The sequence below is a fragment of the Rhinopithecus bieti genome, unplaced genomic scaffold (genome assembly GCF_001698545.2).
Source record: "Rhinopithecus bieti isolate Rb0 unplaced genomic scaffold, ASM169854v2 scaffold_8307, whole genome shotgun sequence".
NCBI classification, from domain to species: Eukaryota; Metazoa; Chordata; class Mammalia; order Primates; family Cercopithecidae; genus Rhinopithecus; species Rhinopithecus bieti.
The window spans coordinates 2,367,028-2,384,205 of record NW_016806443.1 but is presented as its reverse complement, the minus strand read 5'-3'; the positions used below and the strand labels follow the sequence as shown (position 1 = coordinate 2,384,205).

The following is a 17,178-nucleotide window of genomic DNA, read 5'->3' as shown; positions in this document are numbered from 1 at the left end:
TATCCTGTCTCCCATTGCAAGTCCTGGATTGCATGACGACGATGATCATTAATATAATGATCAAATTAGCAGCTACTATGTATAGAACATTGACCAGCAATCAGGTGCTTTATTATGTTACCTCTCTATCTCAAAAAAAAAAAAAAAAAAATGCACTGCAACTTGTTTTTCTCCTTAATTTCAGATTTACAGAGGAGGAAACTGAGGCACAGAGAACCTAAAGCACCTTCTCTATGCCACTCACAAAGTCATAAGTAGGCTGTGGAACTGACAGTCTGTTTAAATCTATGATCCACCATATATGTATGATGTCATTCCTTCTACAAGACAGAGAAAGGAACAATAACTTGCACTGAAATGGCTCATTTGACAACTGTTATTTCTTTCTTTCCTTTTTTTTTTTTTTTTTTTTTTGAGATGGAGTCTTGCTCTGTCACCAGGCTGGAGTGCAGTGGTGCAATCTCAACTCACTGTATCCTCCATCTCCCGGTTCAAGCAATTCTCTTGGTTCAGCTTCCAAAGTAGCTGGGGCTACAGGCATGCACCACCATGCCCAGCTTATTTTTGTATTTTTAGTAGAGTTAGGGTTTCACCATGTTAGCCAGGATGGTCTCGATCTCTTGACCTCATGATCTGCCTGCCTCGACCTCCCAAAGTGCTGGGATTATAGGCATGAGCCACTGGGCCCAGCTGACAACTGTTATTTCTAATAGAATATTTTCTCGATTTTTAGGCTTAACTATTTTTGATCATCTCTTCTTTCATAGAAATATTTGCTTCTAAAAGGAGATGCCACTAAATCATTTAGCAAAGTCTCTGGCACATAGTAAGAGGGAGTTAAATTAATACTAGTTTTAGCTCTTTTCTCAGTTTTCTTTCTCTCTTCTCTTGATCATTCTTTGGTTCAATACTTTGGTTAATATTCATCATATTTCTATTATTCACTGGACAATAAGGATAGAGATAAAAAAAAAAAAAAAACACAGATCCTGCAATTAAAGTTCTCAGGAATGAACTTGGTTATATCTGGAAGTTAAGGAGTTTTCTGTATGTTGATTAGGTTTTCTTCCTTTCATTCAGAAAAAAAAGTGAAAAAGTCTGACTGTGGAGAATGGCAGTGGAGTGTGTGTGTGCCCACCAGTGGAGACTGTGGACTGGGCACACGGGAAGGCACTCGAACTGGAGCCGAGTGCAAGCAAACCATGAAGACCCAGAGATGTAAGATTCCCTGCAACTGGAAGAAGCAATTTGGAGGTAAGCTTCTTGCTACTGAGTTAATCTCCTACCCTAAGATAATTCTCAAATTTTCCACCAAATGTCTTTTAAGGATGAGTACTTTTTATTTTAAATAACTTTATCTTATCAGACATAAAGTGACCAGGCATCTTTCCCAACCCCAGTGTTTCTCAACTTTGACACTGGTCCCATTTCAGGCCAGGCAATTCTTTGTTATGGAGGTTGTCTTGTGCATTTTAGGGTATTTAGCAGCATCCCCGGCTTCTATTCACTAGTTTCCAGTAGGATTCCTCACCCACTCCAGATGTGAAAACTAAAAATGTCTCCAAATATCTATGGCCAGATGTCCCCTTGTGGTCAAAATCATCCCTGGTTGGGAACCACTGCCTTTCCAAAGGGACATAAAATATATCCTTGATTCCTCCTAATAATGTTCGTTGATCTATCTTCTCTCTCCTTTCTTCTATTTCTAAGTTCCTTTGATTTTTCCTTTCCCCTTTTCTTATTTATTCTCCTTCTTCTCCATGTCCCTCCCTGTCACTTTCAGGCCTTCTCTTTCATTTGATCCCTCCCCACCCTCCACACAGGTTCACAGATTCACTTATTGAGTCCAGCAGGGCTGCTCACAGCCACTTTTCGTAGATCTTTCTCCCACTGACTAGAGTCAGTCTTATGCTGGCCTGATCTATCTATCTGAGACAGGATCTCTCAACACTTTCAACTTTATATCCAATATTGAACCCTCAAATAACCTCTTTCTTCCACAGTCCAGACTTTTTGTCTTTCTTAGCCATGGGGGGACATGATTCCTGAAATGTCCTACCTGTGTTCTGTGGAAATGCACTGTGGCCTATAGACAAGTGAGGAAGGACAATGGATGTATACACGTATATCTTGTTCTCCCTCTGTAATCTTTGGGGTATTTTTTATTTGAGTGGAGATAGATAAGTTCTATAAAAGTGTGATGGAGAACAGGTACATTTGGTCTTAAATTGTATCTGGGCACCTTAAAACCCATTTTCAAAAGTTTAAAAGGTCTATCTTAAAGACTTATATTGAGAATATTAAATAACTCTCAAACTCAACAGTAAACAACAAAACAACAGCAACAAAAACAAAACAACAAAACCAAACAAACCAAACCTAACAGTTCAATTAAAAAGTGGGGAAAAAACATTAACAGACTTTTTACCAAAGAGGATATATAGGGAACAAATGAACTCCTGAAAATGTATTCAACATCTTTTCCTTATTAGGGAACTAGAAATTGAAACCATAATGAGATATCACTCTACATCTATCACAGTGGCTAGAATAAAAAATAGTGACAAGACGAAATGCTAGTGAGGGAGCAGGGAAACCAGATCCCTCATATGTTGCCAGTGGAAATTGTAACGTGGTACAGCCACAGTGGAAAAAGAGTATTGCAGTTTTTTACAAAATGAAACATGCATTTACCATGTAACACAGCAGTTTCTTGGTCATTTATCCCGGAGAAATGAAAACTTACGTTTCCACAAAAACCTATACATGAATTTATGCAGGATTTTTATTTGCAATAACCCAAAGCTGGAAACAACTCGGATGTCCTTCAACTGATAAATGGTTAAACAAACCAGGGTACATTGGTACTGTAGAGTACTACTCAGCAATAGGAAGAAACAGACTACTGATGCACCCGACTTGGGTGGATCTTCAGGTAATTATGCTAAGTAAAAAAGAAAGCCGATCTCAGAAGTTTACATAGTGTAGAATTCCATTTATGCAACATTTTCAGTTAGAAAATAATAGAACTAGAGAATAGATTAGGTGTTGCCAGGGATTAAGGAGGTGGGGAAGGAGGAAGGTGGCTAGGCCATGACTATAAAGAATGACCCAGTGTTGTGTTGGGACTGTATATTAGTGGTGTATATTAATGTATATTAATGGTGTATATTGATGGTGATTGCATGCATGTACACATGTGATAGAATTGAACAGAACTCAATACACACGCATACATTCTGTATTATTTCTTATAGCTGCACATGGATCTATAATTATTTCAATAAAAAAAGTTACAAACAAAAGTGTGCCTTTATTATCCTGGAAGTACAATAGGATCTTTCAAGGATTTCTGTTTGGTTCTACCCTGCCTTTAGCGGAGTGCAAATACCAGTTTCAGGCCTGGGGAGAATGTGACCTGAACACGGCCCTGAAGACCAGAACTGGAAGTCTGAAGCGAGCCCTGCACAATGCCGAATGCCAGAAGACTGTCACCATCTCCAAGCCCTGTGGCAAACTGACCAAGCCCAAACCTCAAGGTAAGTCCTTGCCATTATACCACAATTTTAATGGATTGATGGACTCAGGCAAGATCTGGAAAACCCACATTTTCCAGAAGGAAATATTAGGTGAATTGCCTGAAGAAAGTGACTGAAAAAGTCCCCTACACTGAGAATCACAAAAATACTTTTAAGCAGGCAGTCTGTGAGTGCAAATTGAAGTCCTCTGCATAAATGAGGGGATTGGTACAGTCTCCTAACCCAAATAAATAACATAGCAAAAGAAGCCAGCTAAGACAGTTGTATGATGACCATATATTCCAAACTCTTAATTGGAATTGTATCCTGACAAGAAAAACAAACTCAGAATGTTTACAAAGGGGACAATTTTAACTCAAACTTCTCCCAGATTATCTGAAATATGGTTTTCACAAAATCAGGAAAATTATTTTACATTTTCCCTTTATTCACTGCATAACTTAATGGGTTCTGCACTTCTTTTCAGAGCCTTTATATTTTTTGAGTTCAATTTGATTACCAACTACATTCATCACAATTTTTTAATGACAGGGATCTGTATCTCCCAGAGAGTCGGGCTCTGCTCGCTTGCTGGAGAAGGTAAAACCAATCATTATGGCCATGAATTCATACATACAAGGATCCCAACTGAGGGAAATAAACTCTTTTATCATGGATGTTATGGTCTGAATTGTGTTTCCCCAAATTCATATGCTGAAGTTTTAACCCCCAGTACCTCACAATGTCACTGTATTGGAGACAGGGTCTTTAAAGAGGTAATTGAGATGAAATGCAGTCACAAGGGTAGGCCCTAATCCAGTGTGGCTGGTGTCTTTATAAGAAGGGAGATTAGGACACAGAAATACGTAGAGGGAAGACTGTGTGAAGACAGAGGGAGAAGAATGCCATTTGTAAGCCACAGGGAGAACCTTCAGAAGAAATCAGCCCTACAGATGCCTTGATCTTAGACTTGTAGCTTCCAGAACTGCAAGACAATAAATAAATACATTTCTGTTTTTTAAGCCACCAACTCTGTGGTACTTTGTTATGGCAGCTATAGCCAACTAATAAAATGGGCCTCAATGAACTCCAAATTCAAATATCTTCTTGGCCTTTACTCATATATTTCAACTCTAAGATGGTCCTAAAATTCATACTGCCAGAGAAATTGTAAGGAGAGATTCAGAAAATGACCATGTAAGAAATGCTCATAATAAATAAAATAGAAAAAAAATCTGCAGAAGCTGAGGGAGATTGGCTGGTTTCCTGCTGGTGACCAGAAAAGACTTTATTTTCACAGGCCTGGCTTTTGGCCTCTGATGGAGTTGTCCATAGAAATGATTATCTCCAACTTCAGGATGGCCAGGTACAGGCTGCACCTGCAAATGGTGAATCTAGGATTAAGGCTGCCCTTTCCAGATCATGGAAATCTCTACCTGTTGTCCTATGGTTTTAGGAAGGCATGAAGCAGGGCTGGAGTGACTGCAGTGAGTACTTATGCCGACTTCCCAAAAGTCATTTGTCCAGAGACAACCACATAAATCTAAGCAAAATCAGGGCCATAACTACTAAGTGAAACATTTCCAAAAATGGCAGAACTCAGAGTTACTGTCATCAAAATAATTTATTTTTAATCCAGTTGTAGAACCAAAATATGCAGCATAAATACAGAATTGAAAGGAAAAGAAATTAAAGAAGCTTCCACATTCTGGCACAGTGATGCTCAACCTGGACTGCACATTAGAATATTGTGTGGGAACGTGCAAAATTCCCAGTGCCCAAGTATAGCACAGACTAACCCAATCAGCATCAGTAGTTTAAAAATTGTAAATACATCTCAGAAGGTTTCAAGATGCAGCCAAAATTGAGAACTGCTGCCCTAGTATGGAATCCATTGACAAGAGACCACACACACATGCATACACATGTCGCATGCACACACACACACACAGACACACACACACACACAGACACACACACACAGACACACACACACACACACGTGCACTGTCCTGTTATTTCTTATGGGAAAGAGAAAATTGAACTTAATAATAGGGGAGAAAAACTGGGGACATGATTAGGTGGAAGATGGTGGGGCTAGATGAACACATAAAATGGTGAAAAGTTTGGAATAAATGGAACACAGCAGGGAACATGATTAAGAGAGAACCCTAAAGGATGTGTAGGAAATAAGTGAAGTCTTCCTTTTACCTGAACTGTCGTATATTTCACCTTTATACAGTATCTCCTCTAATAATGAAGGTTAAGTTTGTTTCAGGCTTTCAGCTTGAAAAAATGACACTAAAATATTTCAAGTGGGTAGACATTCTGTAATATTCATATATAAATAAATTATGGTATATAATTAATTGATATAATTAATTGAAAATGTGATTACTCTGAGTTCTACATTTCGAACTACCAGTTATGCAATTTATAGGTCGTTAAAATTCATCCTTCCCTTTGTGTATAACATACCTTTGCTAAAACTAACCAGTCTTTTCCATCCCCACAGTGGAGAGTTTTATAAATGCTGTTTTGGCACTGAGACACTCTGCAAAAAGAATATATATATATATATATTTTTTAATAGAGTCTCACTCTGTCACCCATGCTGGAGGGCAGTGACGCGATCTTGGCCTACTACGACCTTCGCCTCCTGGGTTCAAGTGATTCTCCTGCCTCAGCCTCCCGAGTAGCTGGGATTACAGGCATGTGCCACCATGCCTGGCTAAATTTTTGTCTTTTTAGTAGAGACAGCGTTTCACCATGTTGGTCAGGCTGGTCTTGAACTCCAGACCTCAAATGATCCATCCGCCTTGGCCTCCCAAAGTACTGGGATTACAGGCGTGAGCCACCGTGCCTGGCAAAAAGAATATTCTTATTGTAGGAGCTGAACCAGGAATATGTGTCAGATATAACATCTTTGTAGGGGACACACACACACACACACACACACACACACACACACACACATTCCATGGCATATTTTTCCTAGTTTAAACCAAAATGTAATGAGTGGCATATGTGAGTTGTATTTATTTTTGTACTATTTTTCTCAAATAAACTTGGATAGATATTACAGCTTTTCCTTTGCACATCTCTGACTTTAAGATAGCTCACATTCTACTAGTCAATGGGAAAGCAAATAGTAATGAATGGAATCTGTACTATCATTATCGCTATTCAGTTCCTACTGCTATACATTGCTCTAGGTGTTTTCCATACAGTAAAGTCCATATGGGGCTTAGAAAGTCCCATATATCCTTGCAGGTGGGTATTATTATGAAGGAAACTGAGGAACACTGGTTAATTTATTTGACCAGGGGTATATCTCTAATAAATGACAGTGCCAAGATTCGTCTAACTCTAAATCCATGTGATATTTTGTATTCTGCTGATTTTTCACCTAAATCACAAAGGAGTATGAACTAACCTCCATGGGTTTTAATTTCCTTTGAAATAGGAGAAGGTGAACTTCGCCTTTTTTCTTTTTAATTTTTGTGGATATATAGTAGGTGTATATATTTATGGGGTACATGAGATGTTTTGATACAGGCCTGCAATATGAAATAAGCATAAAATGGAGAATGCAGTGTCCATCCCCTCAGGCATTTATCATTGGAGTAACAAACAACCTAATCACACTCTTTACATTATTTTAAAATGTACACTTATTATTGACTATATAGTCACCCTGCTGTGCTATCAAATAGTAGGTCTTATTCATTCTTTCTACTTTTTTGTACCCATTAAGCATCCTAACCCCTCATCACTACCCTTCCCAGCCTCTGGTAACCATCCTACTCTCTATGTCCTTGAGTTTGTTTTGATTTTAGATCCCACAGATAAGTGAGGACATGCAATGTTTCTCTTTCTGTGCCTGTCTTGTTTAACTTAACCTAATGACCTCCATTTCTATCCATATTGTTGCAAATGACTGAATCTCATTCTTTTGAATGGCTGAATTGTACTCCATTGTGTATATGTACCACATTTACTTTATCTGTTCATCCATTGATAGACACGTAGGTTGCTTCCAAATCTTAGCTATTGTAAACAGTGCTGCAAAAAACACAGGGGTACAGACACCTTTTCAATATACTGATTTCCTTTCTTTTGGGTGGAAACCGCAGTAGTCATTTAACTAAGCTTTTCTCAAAATGATGCATTTATAAATTATTTTCTTCCTTCAGGAAAGAGTACATCATCAAGATTTTTTCTTATTTTAATTCAATATGTGAAGGACATAGGGAGAAGTCGGGAACTCATTAATTTTGAATTGGACACTGGGGTAGGAGCTCCCAGTCATTTAATTTAAGCCTTAAAGCAACTTTAAGCATACATTTTATTTATCCTACTTTATACATGAAAAAGCATTGGCTCAGAAATGTTAAGCAACTCACTTGAGGTTTCACAGCTTGCAAGCTGCACAACCAGATTCAAATTTAAAGTCAGACGGATACCAAAGACCCGCTGCCCTTTCAATTGTACAATACTGCTTCTTGGTATTATAAACTCAGGCAACTCTGGTCATATTTATTAGATGAATCTTTATGTCTAGAAGGTTTAAATGGCAGAGCTTCTGGGGACCTTGCCTAATGTCTGATCTAATACCCATAGAACAAATGAGGACAGAGAAAATCAATGACTTATCCGTGTCCATTCTGTTTTCTGGTAGTGGAGTCAGTCCCAGGTTTTGTTCTCTTTTGATGTCATTTTTCTGCCTTATTTCCAACATGAGAATGATAGGAAAGGGGCTTTTTATAGTGATTAGTAAAGGGCATTGCAGTCATGAGGAAAATCAGTAGTTTTCAAAATTTGAGTTTAATTACAGTCATGTGTCACTTAACAACAAGGATATGTTCTGAGAAATGTATCCTTAGGTAATTTCATTCTTGTGTGAACATCATAGGGTGCACTTATACAAACCTAGATGTGTAGCCTACAGTGCACCTAGGCTGTAAGGGATAGCTGATTGCTCCCAGGCTGCAAATCTATACAGCATGTTACTGTACTAAATACTGTAGGTTAAGTGATAGCTATTTGTGTATCTAAACATGTCTAATTATTGAAAAGATATAGCAAAAATATGGTATAAAAGAAAACATGGTACCTCTCTGTAGGGCACTTACCATGAATGGAGCTTGCAGGACTGGAAGTTGCTCTGGGTGAGTCACTGAATGAACAGTGAGTGAATGTGAAGGCGTAGGACATTAGAATACAATACCATAGACTCTATAAACACGGTACACTGAAGCTACACTAAATTTACAAGAAGGTATTTTTCTTTCTCCAACAACAAATGAACCTTAGCTTACTGTAACTTTTTTAGCTTATAAACTTTTTAATTTTTTTAACCTTTGGCTCTTTTAAAATAACGCTTAAAGTTCAAACACATTGCATAACTATAGCAAATATATTCCTTCTTTATATCTTTATTCCATAAGCATTTTTAGTTTTTTAAAACATTTTGTTGAAACTAAGACACACACACATTAGCCTAGGTCTACACAGGGTCAGGATCATCAACATTACTGTCTTCCGCCTCCACATCTTGTCCCACTGGAAGGTCTTCAGGGACAGTAACACATCATCTCCTATGATAACAATGCCTCCTCCTGGAATACCTTCCAGAGGACTTGCCTGAAGCTGTTTTACAGTTAGCTTTTTTACTTTTTTTTAGCAAGAAAAAGGAATATATTCTAAAATAATAATTAAAAGTATTGTATAGTAAATACATAAACCAGTAACATAGTCGTTTATTATCACTGTTAAGTATTATGACTGTACATAATTGTCTGTCTTACTTTTATAAAACTAGTAGTGCAGTAAGTTTATTTACATCCGCATCACCATGAAAATGTGAGTAATGTGCCGCCTTCCAATGTTAATCAGTGATAGGAATTCTTCAGCTCTACTGTACCCTAATGGGACCACAGTTCTATACATGGTCCATCTTGGTTGAAACATTGCTATGTGGTGCATAACTGTATTACGTATAATCTAGTCACTCAGCTCATCGTCAGAAAGTGCCTTCTTTTCCTGTCTTTATCATTCTAATCAAACGTACGATCAGGATCTGTTTTGTTTGACTTTTGTTTGTTTTTCATTTTAGAGAACTTCTTTGCTTAGTTCCTGACCACTTTTGTTTTGGGAAATGGCTGTGGATTAATATGCAAACCACTTGGTTTTCAGTGTGAAAATCATACTCTTTAAATTTTAGAATGAAACATAAATATGTTGGCAAGTCGGTGAATACCCAGCATTAAATTGAGGAAAGGCTGGAGAATATCTTTGCTACTTGATTGGTAATAATAAAGCTAAAAGATTAAGTGACTTGGTTAGGAGGTAGGGAGAAGCGTAATATCAAGCGTTGCTATCCAAACACCAGTAAATTACTAAATATCCCACAGACTTTGGTTAAAAATTGCCTTAAAATTCATCATAGTCCATTCTAACAGCACTACCTCTTGAAGTATAGAAGCAATCCTTCCTATTGCTATGTCAATGTCATACAGATTCCACACTCTAGCCTCAGTCTGCAATTTCGATGATATTAGATGTGAAGTTGGAAACCCTTGGTTGAAGATTGTCTTGGGTTGGAATCCCACTTAACCTGAGGAGAGCTTTTAGTTATCCACTTTGATATTCTATACTAAGAAGCAGAGAGAATATATTCATGCTCTTATGCAGAAATAAGAATTGAAAGGTGCACATCTGGAATTTAGCTATCCCAGGGATGGAGGCAATATTACTCTGGGAAAGGTTCATTGCTTGACTGAAAGATTGTAGCTGGAATTTGCTTAATGATTACCAGAGTCTGGCAGGGATAAATTGGTGAACAATTGTGTTGGACACTTGAGATTTTAATTTCTTAAGAGAAGAGATTGAATTTAATTAATATAGATTAATTTAATTAGTTAAAACATTGTATCTGTCAAAAGCTTTTAGATACAGCGAGATCTACTCTAGCTCGTTAAGCAAAAGAGGTCTATTCAAGGTTATTATACAGCTCAAAGAATCTCTGGGAGGGCCAAAGATCTGGCTTGGATTGCTGCAAGACCAGGAATAATGCAGCCAAAGTCAACAGATCTGTGAGAAGTATCTACTCACACCACATGTCACTGATCTAGCAGAAACCCTTCTGCTGCAATTACTGTCTGTTCACCACATACAATACTTAGAACTGAACACTGGAAAGTCCACCACAGGTGTCCTTCCAAAACCAGACACTTCCGTCCCCTTTCTTGAGGGACTATCCAGTCTCCCCACATTTGACCCCTATTTTTAGTTGGTCACTTCTACCTCCACATCTCATTTAAGCGTGCGTGCTTGATAGAAACTTGGTCACATGGAAAATCCTGCTATGAAGGAGCCTAGAAAATGAGTATTTAACTTTCTAGATTCTACCTCTAAACACAAGAAGGGAAGCTTCAAGGGTCTTGCATGGCATGTAGTGAGCAAATCTACCACAGTGTGCAAGAATGTCAAAATGTGGTGGGGTATATCATTAGACTTACCCCTCTCTCCTCTGGGGCTAGATGACGCTTTGATGCCACCCCATGGCGGAAAATTGCCAAGGGTAATCTTATATTAGAACTGGTGATTACACCATTGTACACAGAGTTGGATCTCTCCTCATTGGAATTACCAGTTACTTTTTATTTTCTGCAGGAATAATTGATCTGCGAACAATGAAGAAAGTTAGAAAATAGAGTCTGTCTCTGCTAACAGCTTTGCATAAAATGTCAGAGTAGGCCGGGCACAGTGACTCACGCCTGTAATCTCAGCACTTTGGGAGGCTGAGGTGGGTGGATCATGAGGTCAAGAGATTGAGACCATCCTGGCCAACATGGTTAAACCTCATCTCTACTAAAATACAAAAATTAGCTGGGTGTGGTGGCGCATCCCTATAGTCCCAGCTACTTGGGAAGATGAGGCAGGAAAATAGCTTGAATCCAGGAAGCAGAGGTTGCAGTGAGCCGAGATCGCGCCACTGCACTCTAGCCTGGTGACAGAGAACTCTTCAGAGGCCAAATCACTCTTCTCCAAGCCACACGTGTTTTTCAGTGGTCCCTTTAGATGATGGCTCACAATGAATTAGAAGATGGCAAGAAAAAGCATCCCTGCCTGGATGGACCCATCTGTGGGGGTGCTGTGGCTCTTCTATAGGCAGTCCTGTCTGCGTGGGTCAGGGTATGGTGCAGCCCATGAAGCAGGCTTCTGGTATTTGTCACTGGAGTGCAAAGCCAAGCTGAAGCAGGGGCTGTGGCTTGTGTGAGAGGCTCCAGTGAGAGCTGAGAGGATCCTTCCAGCCACAGCTGATATTGCCTAATGACCATCTTGGAACATTCTAGTGTCTGGGGTTATTGTTCACCTGGCAATTATTAGTTGTTGCTTTTTTAATCAGATGCATAAATGAAGGGTACTGTGAAGCCCTTTTTAGTACAGATAAGAAGTTTGTTGGGAAAAGGGAAATTCTCAGATTGTTTCTGGGACAGCAGAGATGGGAACACATGGAGAGATGTCTGTGCTACAAGTGAGTCAGGGAATGAATGTCAGTCCCTCCTGCTGTCCATACGAAGCCACACACTGCTGTTACCAGATCCTCATTCAATTTTCCTGCTCTCGATAACCTCAATTCTTTTTCTTTCTTCCTATTTCTAAAAGTTTTGCCATCTTGCTGCTCTTTTTTGGAAAGCCGCCTAGCCCTCTCTTATGTTTAACAATTCATCTTTAAAGATCAAAAGAACAGAAACTGTTTAAGTGCAAGACTCAACTGTGTGCAGGACACAGCTTTTGGCAGCTGATTATTACATGGGAAAAAAAGGGGTCAGGAAAGTGATATTCCCAGCATTCTCAATTCTCTCCCCAGCTAAATAGATTCTTTTGTTAGTTCTTTTAAAGATAAAAGAAGTTCCCCCCAACATTTCTGTCTATGTTCTGGGCTCTGACATCCCTTAGGAGTGAACATGGCAACACTGCATGGATGGGCTTTGCTAGGCTGGGAGACTTTTAACTGTGTTGAGAGAGGTGAGGGGGCAGAATCCCACCACAGGCTGGCCTGGGACTGGTTCCCTCCCCTCCAAGGCCCCCTAAAGATGTTGATGATTACTGCCCTTGTACTTGGCCAGAAGAGGCAGCATGGGGTACCCTGTGGGAATTCTGTTCCTCTTGATCAGAGGAAAACACTTGTACTCCGTTGGGTCTCAAGTTTTTATTTCTTTTTTATTCTGCTTGAGAAAACGTCTTTCAACACCTATGTTTTATTTTCCATCCATAATACCGTACTGGTAATGGAGAGATCTAATTCTGTCCTTTTCTTGGTAGAATGATACCTATTTTGTCTTCTCTAAATTAGAGTTGACAGTGAATACACCATAGCATTGTTCTAAAGATAAAATGAAGCATTATAAGTAAGAATGCTTGGTAAATATGCCGTATTTTAAAGACTGTTTCCTTTCTTCCAAATGCATTTCTTGAAGTAGGTGTTTTTCCTTTAGCACCTTTTCAGGCAAAAGGAGAATTATGGTGATTACAACAATAGTGATTATAGTTTATATTTATGGAGAGCTTAGTGTGTTTTGAGTAAAGTTTAGTTCATTGCTCACACAGGGTGTCATTTAATATTCACAAAGCTCTGTGAAATAGTTACTGTTATATCCAATTTTATATACAAGGAAACTGAGGCTATAGAGAATTTAGACAATGATATAGCTCTGTTTCCCCACACAAATCTCATCTCCAGTTGTAACCCCTAGGTGTTGAAGGAGGGACCTGGTGGGATGTGATTGTATCATGGGGGTGGTTTCCCTCTTGCTGTTCTCCTGATAGTGAGTGAATTCTCATGAGAGGTGATGGTTTTAAAGTGTGGTACTTCCTTGCTCTTGCTGTCTTCTGCTGCCATGTAAAACATACCTTATTTTCCCTTTGCCTTAAGCTATGATTGTAAGTTTCCTGAGACCTCTCCAGCCATGCAGAACTGTGAGTCAATTAAACCTCTTTGGTTTATATATTACCAGTTTCAGGTAGTGTCCTTATAGCAGTGTGAAAATGAACTAATACATATACCTAGCACAAGGTTATACCACTAATATGCAGAAGACTTAAATGCAAGGCAGTCAACTCTATGGCTCTGCAGCATGCACAGCTCCTTCCTCTGTGTCAATTTTATACAGGTATCTAAGTTTCTTACCTCAGAAAGCGAATGAATTTTAGACCCGCCCTGAATCCTTACCAGGGTGTCTTGCTAATGTATCTTCTTGGCTGGGTACTTGCCTGATCCTTCCTCTAGACATTGCTTACAAGCTCTGCCCCAGCCATACCAAACTCCCAAACTCCAGGAGACGGCAGACTGGGCCATGATGTCTTATGTGTCCATTTCTTTGCATCTGTAGTTCTTGAAACCTGGAACTGTTTTCCTTCTTCTATTCTTTCACACATTTCTACTGTTCTTTCAACAAATATTTTAGCGAGCAAGTGCTATGTGCTCTAGTTAGCACCAGGGATAAATTAGTGACCTTACTGGTCTTACAGTGTAGTAGGAGAAGCAGAGGGATAAATTCCAATGTACCACATAGAGTGGCAAATGCTATGAGAGAGAGAAGTGGAGAGTCCTTTAGCATTGTTTCTAATGTATTCAGGTTTTTATAAAATCTATTAAGAGCCTGCAATGGAGCACACAGTATGTTAAGTGCTAGTGATATTAGACAAACATGCTTCCTTCCCTCTGACTGCTATGTTCTACTGGTGGTGGTGGTGAGTAGACAATGAAGGAAAGAGAGAAATAAATAATAACAATAAAATAAATCAGTAAGCACATCTTGGCATAAGTGACCTTAAAAACTAAACAGAGCCAAGTGATAAGAGTGATAGGAAAGGAGTACGTGGGATAGAGTAATCCGGGAAGGCCTCTTGGACAAGGTAACTTTTGAAGTTGGTTTGGAAGCGAGAGAAGGGACTAGCCATACTGGTGTTCTAAATGAAACAAGGGGAAGTTCAAAGTCCTTCAGGTCAAAAACGTATTGTTTTGCTCAATGACTAGAAAAGGGATCAGTGTTAAAACTTGCCAGATTTCCCTTCCCAAATATTAAGTCACTGTCTCCTCTGAGAGGAGATGTCACTCCTCTGATAAGGCATCCATTATGCTGTACCGAGGGCATGTTTGCCTCTCCTAACAGGAAAACTCTTTGAATACTACCTCTTATTCACCATTGAAAATTGAGTTAATGGGTACAGCACACCAACATGGCACATGTATACATATTTAACAAACCTGCATATTGTGCACATGTACCCTAGAATTTAAAATATAATTGAAAAGGAAAAAAAGAAAATTACATCTCATAGTCCCTCGCCCATGAGAAAACTCAAGGAAGAATATTGAATGAATGAATGATGTATCCAACTAAATTGTCCTGGTAAAGCTCACTAGACTACATCATTCACACTGGCTTCAAAAATGTGTAGAGAAATCACTGTTAAGGCACAATGAGCTCACCTGGAATCAGTCATTTTTGTGTTTTACTTCCCTCCTTATTAAAGAATTTTTGGTCCTAATTGCTGGGGCAGATGTGAGAACTAGGAGCTTTAAATATTTGTAGGTTTACTTCAAACTGTGTGTCTGCTTTCATCTCCCGGGGCACATTCCATGCTCAAGGGATCGTTAGCTGTATACTCACAAAACAGCTATAGAATAATTAGTACTAAGGAAAGCTGCATATTAGTTATTGGGTTTCGGGACCTCCTTTTTCCTTCCTGAAGCTTTTGCATTTCTCTCTTCTAACTTCTGATTTGAGGCTTTCTACTTGTATTTTAAGTTATACCTGTTGTTATTTATTGAGTATTGTAAAAGTTTATCCTATTTATTGAGTATTTATGATATGACAGGCATTATATAAGCCCTTAGCCTGCATTGTCTCGCTTAAGCCGCATGGCAGCCTAAAGTAGTTATCTTCATATTTTACAAAATAACACACTAAGGTTGCAACTTTCACGAAGTTACCCAGACAGTGAATGATCAGACTTGAACTTGAAGTCAGGACAATCTGTTTCGAGTTCTTTTCCATTGTACCAGTGCTACCCAAACCAACTGATCACTGCCGGATCTCTTTAGGTATTCTAAAAGAAATTAATAATTTTTTTTGTTTCCATGATAATCCTAAACATTCATATAAGCATATTCAGAGTTATTTATGATTGATTGAGTCCTGTTGGATAATTTCTGGCCTGAGCTTGTCTTTGTATAAAAATTACTCTGAAAACAAATGATCACTCTTAGTGCTGCATTTTCAATCTGGGGTTCTTTACAGCAGCTATGTTCCTTGAGAGTAAGGGTGAGCAGCAAGGTGCCTTGTTAACCCAGAGCTCTCCCAGGCTGGGCCCTGGCCTGGATTCATGATTGTCTTCCCTCCGCTATGAGATTCCTAGCAATTCTGGTGCTTCACCACGATTCAAGGGATGGCTCTCCTGGTAACTGGAACTGCTGGTGGGGACACTTGGCACATTCCCAGTCTGCTCTGCTTCTCACTGATACAAACCTACAGGGAAATCAGAGCAGGCTGGTTGTTGCTCAGTGCAGAGAGGCCATGAAAATAAAAGAATAAAGACTTTTTCTAGAGGAGCAAACAGTTTGTAGAACTCATCAGGAAGCCAAAGAGCAAGAAGGAAGTAAAGTTGTTCTAGTGTCCTAGTGTTCATGCATGCAGGCGGCAAGGCCCACAGATATTGATGGCAGGTTAACACATTCATGTCCCTCTCTCTTGCTAGGCTTTCAAAAATTATTTTTACTCTTACAGAAAATAGAAAAAAATGTTTTTGGATCTTCACCTAGATGTACAAGAGTAATAAATTAAGCTGCTCTGAAGGCTGCTGTCTAAAAACATGTAAAGTATAGACAAAGATCTTTAGATCCACCTTTTGCTGCTGCTGCTATAGACAGACAGCTGGGTCTCTTGGGGCAGAAGAAATCACGTAGTGGGGAATAACTCACCTGCTTACAGCTGGGAGGACATGTTTGAAGAGGGTGAAAGAATTAATGCAGTAAGATTTGTGAAATCACTGGTGAGCATAAAACCTTATATTACTTAGCACCTAAGTTACATATTTAAATGACTGAAAATTTAAAAATTAATTTAATTCTGGAGGACAAATTTAAAAATAACAGTAAACTAACATCCTATTTTGCACCTCTACAGCTGATGAGAATGCTCTGAAGGTACACAAAAATGAAATATAGTCTGAAATCGAATTCACGGATGCATTCGTCTGCTGGGGCTGTCATGACAGAGTACCATAGACTCAGTAGATTAAATATAACTTTATTTTCTCATAGTTCTGGAGTCTGAAAGTCTGAGGTCAAGGTATTGTTAGGGTTGGTGCCCTATGAGGCCCTTATCCCTGGTTTATAGACAGCTATCTTTTCCTTGTGTCCTCACTATATGTGTCTGTGTTCAAATTTCCTCTTCTTGTAAATGCACCAGTCACATTGGATTAGGGTCTATCTGAATGCCTTCATTTTAATTTAATTGCGTCTGTAAAGACTCTATCTCTAGAATATGTTCTCACTCCGAGAAACAAGGGTTAGGAGTTCAGCATGAATTTTCGGGAGGGATGCAAGTCAGGCCATAACAACTGATTCTATTTAACTATATATATA

The 17,178-nt window shown here is 39.0% G+C and overlaps 1 protein-coding gene across 2 annotated transcripts in view; it reads left to right on the top strand.

Moving 5' to 3' along the window:
* The window catches only part of PTN (pleiotrophin), a 111,674-nt gene that overhangs the window by 84,577 nt on the left and 9,919 nt on the right, over positions 1-17,178 (top strand). For both annotated transcript variants that reach the window (XM_017876518.1, XM_017876517.1), the window contains exons 3-4: positions 1,081-1,254; positions 3,378-3,539. In XM_017876518.1, the coding sequence (XP_017732007.1) occupies positions 1,081-1,254; positions 3,378-3,539 (336 nt within the window). The remainder of the gene's footprint in view (positions 1-1,080; positions 1,255-3,377; positions 3,540-17,178) is intronic.